General features: G+C 40.4%; 1 protein-coding gene across 1 annotated transcript in view; it reads right to left on the bottom strand.

Annotated features, from left to right (window-relative positions):
* tnr (tenascin R (restrictin, janusin)) overlaps positions 1 to 5,206 on the bottom strand; it is a 118,632-nt gene that overhangs the window by 36,446 nt on the left and 76,980 nt on the right. Inside the window, exons 14-17 of the mRNA XM_008333993.3 lie at positions 3,528 to 3,618; positions 2,986 to 3,068; positions 2,201 to 2,303; positions 1,381 to 1,470 (exon numbers count right to left, since the gene is read on the bottom strand). Of these exons, the coding sequence (XP_008332215.2) occupies positions 1,381 to 1,470; positions 2,201 to 2,303; positions 2,986 to 3,068; positions 3,528 to 3,618 (367 nt within the window). The remainder of the gene's footprint in view (positions 1 to 1,380; positions 1,471 to 2,200; positions 2,304 to 2,985; positions 3,069 to 3,527; positions 3,619 to 5,206) is intronic.

Raw genomic sequence — 5,206 nt, forward strand, 5'->3', positions numbered from 1 at the left:
TGTAGCGATGGAGAGGGTGGGTGTGTGGGGGGGGGGGGGGGGGGCAGTGTGTCTCCTGGGGGCCGTAAAGACAAAGATAAAAGGAGTAAAGTGCTACGATAAATTATGAAAGGAATTTTTTTTTTTTTTTTAAATTGTAGGAACCGATAAACACTCACTGGAAACATTATACTCACTATTTAGGATTTTTAAATAAACATACAGTAAACAGACAGGCTCTGTCGTGACAAATGGCGTGTGACCCCATACAGTATGTTGAAAAAACAAAACAAAAAGTTTATGACAATTACAAAATGCTTTCTCTAAATATTTTCTCAAATCAAAACACTTCTGCATGAGCTGTTAACATCGTGTATCATTTGGATTCTGGTGTCTGCTGTCTTTGGCCCAAGGTCAATACCTGCTTCTTTGGATCATTTCTTGAGTAAAATCCATTTAATCTTAAATGTTCTCTTAGATTATGGGAAAAGAAAAAAAAAATCTGTTTTCAGTTATTGGATTGAATAAATATGTGATTACAGTTGAGGCTTTAATTTCAAACAGAAGTATTATTTTGGTTATCATCAGATTTCAGGAAGCAGCAGTTTGCACAGGAAACAGTCTGGATCTGTGTCCCGTGCCACAGCCTTAAGCTTCTCTCAAAATTAAGATGAAGCAACTGGAAACACAGACCTTGAAGCGACAAAGTAGTGTTAATGTTGAAAACAATTCCTTTGGCCTTTAACAACTCACATTTGAGCTTTGCTGTGTGTTTTGCCGTTAGAATTATCAATTATTTTAAACTTAAGAAAGAAATAGCATATGCAGAGGTCAAAGATATACAAAACTGGTACATAAAGTTGTAATATGCAAAACATCTCCATGCCATTAGTGAAAGAAGTGATGCCGTAGGTGTTACCCAGTGGGACGGTGCAGTAGAACACTGCCTTTCTCATTCTCATTTTAAACAGATGTTTGAATAAGGTCCATTCCCCTAAACACTAAAAAGTCTATAAAAATGCAGACAGTCGATCACGTAGTGGCAAAGAGAGAGCCATTAGCAAAATAGCATGCATTAGCACAGCATTAAAACGCTTTAATGGGAAATTTGACACAAGAAGAAAACATTTAAACAGTCACACACCTTCTGCAAACGGCACAAGTGTGGCCAAAGTTTAGCTTCATTTGACTAAAACCACCTTAAATGGTTGAAATGGGAGCAGTGATCCACAGCACAGGCGCGGAATTACAAGTGAAATGACAAATGGGCCGGCGAGCCTTCTGCTATGATGCTGTGGTTTCCAGTGCAGTGGGGCAGTATTTTACTTAATTTGTCTCTCTGTAAATGCATGAGTGGATCACCGGCTTCATACAGTGTGATTTATGCCACAATTTACTCACTGGTCCTGGCGTTCATCGTTGCTGGTGTACTCTGGTTGTTTCCTTTTGTGGCGGAGATGCCGATGCCATACTCTGTGCCTGGAAGTAGGTCTGAAATTCACAGAACGATAGGAGAGAAAATCTGTACTTGAGTTTGTCTCCATATTCATAATTTGATTGTTTGGATTATTTGGACCAATAAAAACAGGTGTGAAACACAGGTATCTACCGATCTATCTGATCGCCTTGTTTTATTGAAGCTTTTTTTAAACCACAACCATTAGAACTCCGCTGAAAACGAGACTCTGTCAAAGTCAGATACAGAACATTAGGGCCATTTGTTTCACATGCGGCTGAAAACCTTAGAATAAAGTTGAAATGTTAACAGTGACTTCCTTAAGCTACAGAAAAAGGCACGAGGCACAAGCAATTAGGAGTCAGCACCACTGACACGGGTTGTTAGTGGAGAAAGAGGAGAGGCAGGGAGAGGAAACGAGAGGGGAGAGAACATTAATTGCAATGCCCAGAACAGAATGACACGGGGACCTTTAGCTTTTGTTCTGTTGCTGACTTTGCCCTTTTCCAGTACTGTGACCTTTCAGCAAAAACATCTCAGCTGACCCCTTCCCTGACGGCGTATCGACAGACCCCCAGGACGACAAGTATTTCTACAGATACAATAAGCAACCTGTCAGCCTTGGGTTAGCCTCGGAAAATATTTGAAAACACACACACACACGAGCCAGTCTAATACACAATGATCTCTTTGTTTACATACTGTTTATATGCATTATGTATAAATATGTAAAAAAGGAAGAAAAGTTATTCCATCCTCACTCACCTGTGAGAGCAGTTTTCGTGGTGGCTCCCTCATTTCTCGGAACAATCACTTTATCGTACTGATCTCCAGCCAAGGTGCTGTACACCACGTTGTAGGATTCCACCTACATGCAAACAATCATAGATTTAAAACTCACACTTATATTTCACGAGGAAGATCATTTCATTCTGCATCGTTGACGCTCTACGCTGGGTTTATGCTCCACTAGCTCAGAGTGAGGCTCGGCTCTCTGCTGTCAAAACGGCAGAATCATGAGGCTGAATATATCTGCTGTGTTTAAAAGTCTGCCTGTGATGTGAGAAATATCACTGTAACTCTGGTTTACAGCCGGTTTAAGAGAACCAATACAAGTTTTAAGAATTCGGTCAGGTTTAAATCTGCTTCAAGTCAAGTAAATGTCAAGAATCAGTGATGAATTTGTTTACACTGACGACATTAATACAGATGTACTGACTGTTACACTCTTGGATTTTCGAGGTCGAAGTCTTTGGGTCTGATTTTATGTATAATATTTGCTGCACAAGATTCTGAGACCTATAACTTCAACAAAATCAATGATTCCCTTTCAAACCTGTAGTATATGATCTGATATATGTTGTCTGCCCCCTAGTGGATTAGCATTATAAACAGATAAAATATATTATATAAAGAAAGTATCTCAGAAACAAAACTATTTGTGTCAGGCTTTACAGGGTTAAAAAAGGAAAATAGATGGTGTTTCAGTCAGTCCATCGAAGGCAACATCCAAATAATTACCATGTGCAGTGTCAATATCTGATCAATACCTCTGCCTCACTGTTGTCCCACTCCAGCTCCAGTGTGGTGGAGGTCTTGGACACGAGTCGCAGGTTCTTTGGGGCATCAATTTCTGAGAAGAACGATAAAGCTGACAATGTTGGGGACACTGAGACCAATTCTCAGGGACTGGGAACAAGCAAGCATCAGCAGTTTCAAAAGCATCTAGCACAGATACAGCTGGTGTCAAAGGATCTTGTAGCAGACTCAGATACTTTGAAAGATGAAGCAGATTGGTTTGTACGTATTTGTAATAGCACACAGTGAATCTAGTAACGATTTCTGCCTGTTTTTAATAAATACTTACACGGAATATTCCACACCAGTTTAACCCAAATGTAATGAATCTAATGTAATCTCTACACACATACATACATGGAGCAGAGCATCATCTTGCACAGATGTTGACTGTCATCACACAGAGATTAACAGTATGGAATTAAATTAGGCCATGTGTCAGTGTTTCTGTCCTGAGGCAGGAACTGAATCCCACACACCACTATCATCACATCTGCTTGCTGTCAGACCTCACCGGTGGTAAACTCTGTGGAAATGGATCCGCTCTCGTTTCCTTTCCTCAAACCTTTAACAGAAACCTCGTAACTGGCTCCAGGACGCAGAACCTTTGGTAGGAAAAAAAAAACACAGGGATGGTTTAATCGAATCCATCAATTTGTCCTGATTATTCCCTCTGTTTTTCCCATTCCCCTTCAGGGATATACAAAAAAAAAAAAAAAAGAATAACCACTCACATGTAGACCACCAGGTCTAAACCCACGGATGAATACAGTAGGTTTTTACTACTACTTCATGTATCTGTGCCATCACCACTGTGACCTCGGGTCATTGTGAATTTCACACACACTCAGACACAGACACACTCACTTACCTGGAGTGTGTACTGGCTGAGTGTAGGCTGGAGGCGGAAGGTGGTCCGTGGCCCCTCACCTCCCACAAGGCCATAACGCAGCACAATCTGATCGATCTTTGCCTTTGGCGGCGTCCACTCCACAAATGCCACGGTGTCTGACACGTCCCGTACGATCAGCTGAGTGGGGCCATCAATCACTGTGGGAACGCAAGAGTGTTTCTTTGTTATTGTTATGAACAAAGCAGAGTCACCGAGGTGGAATCTCTCAGTGTTTGACATTTCTTTCTCTGAGGTTAAGTCTTTGTTAAGACTACAGTAAGAAAACACGGTTGAAAAAAAATCAAATTAAATTCAATGTTTAGTAAATAAACATCTATGGTTAAAATTAAAAAAGGAAAAAATAAAAACTGCAGGGACAGTCCTTAAAAGTATTGTGTAACAAAAATGTCATTAAAGTCCAGATTAACATCTAACAACTTAAAGGTTTTTTAAATGAATTAAATCTAAATAAACTCTGTCTTACACAAATTTTAATTAACTGGCAAACTGGACGTGTCAGTTTGATTACCCAGTTTCCACATTTTCCAGTTGGACAAATGAAGTCATTAAACCTTCATTTATTCGAGGCTTGAATTAAGGATGCACCGACCCCAGTGTTCTTATTGGTATCGAACCTGACACTTTTTATTCAAATAATCTTACTCCAAGACGCGCCGATTCAGCAACTCAACTTTTCAATACGACCAGCTGGTCAGCTGGTGTTATAACTGCAGTTCACTGTGTCTCATTGTCCTCATGGTGAGTTTAAGTAGGTCAACAACGTCAGCAGTTTGGAGGGATTTTGTCCCCACAGTAACACTGTGTGTGTGTCTTTGCTTTCATTGATACATGGTTATAGTACTGCAATCCACCTCTGTTAATATTCGGTTGTATACTATGTAGTATTACTAAATACTGTCTAATGTGACGGCCAGGTCAGTTTGAAGACTGTTTTGTTTTTTTCCATATTTTGTGGTGAAATATCCTACTGTTGATGAGAAGAAAAAACTGTCCTCATCATTCCCCACACAGCTCTGCCTGTCCCTATGTAAAGGTGCCTGCCACTGCATTGCACATTTATGTAACCTCACCTAAAGAAGTATCTGCGCAGGTACTCTGTGAAATGCACAAATGAAAATACAGTACTCGTATCTTTTTACTGCCGGATGCTCCGTGGCTGTGCAGCAGCCGAGGATTCGTTATCAGGAAACAACCAGACATGTAAAACCTCATCAGACCTGTCTCCTGCTGAGGCAGTTGGCCTTATCTACGCAATGTGTAAATCCTGGACACTGATTAAA

The sequence above is a fragment of the Cynoglossus semilaevis genome, chromosome 20 (genome assembly GCF_000523025.1).
Source record: "Cynoglossus semilaevis isolate Cse_v1.0 chromosome 20, Cse_v1.0, whole genome shotgun sequence".
NCBI classification, from domain to species: domain Eukaryota; kingdom Metazoa; phylum Chordata; class Actinopteri; order Pleuronectiformes; family Cynoglossidae; genus Cynoglossus; species Cynoglossus semilaevis.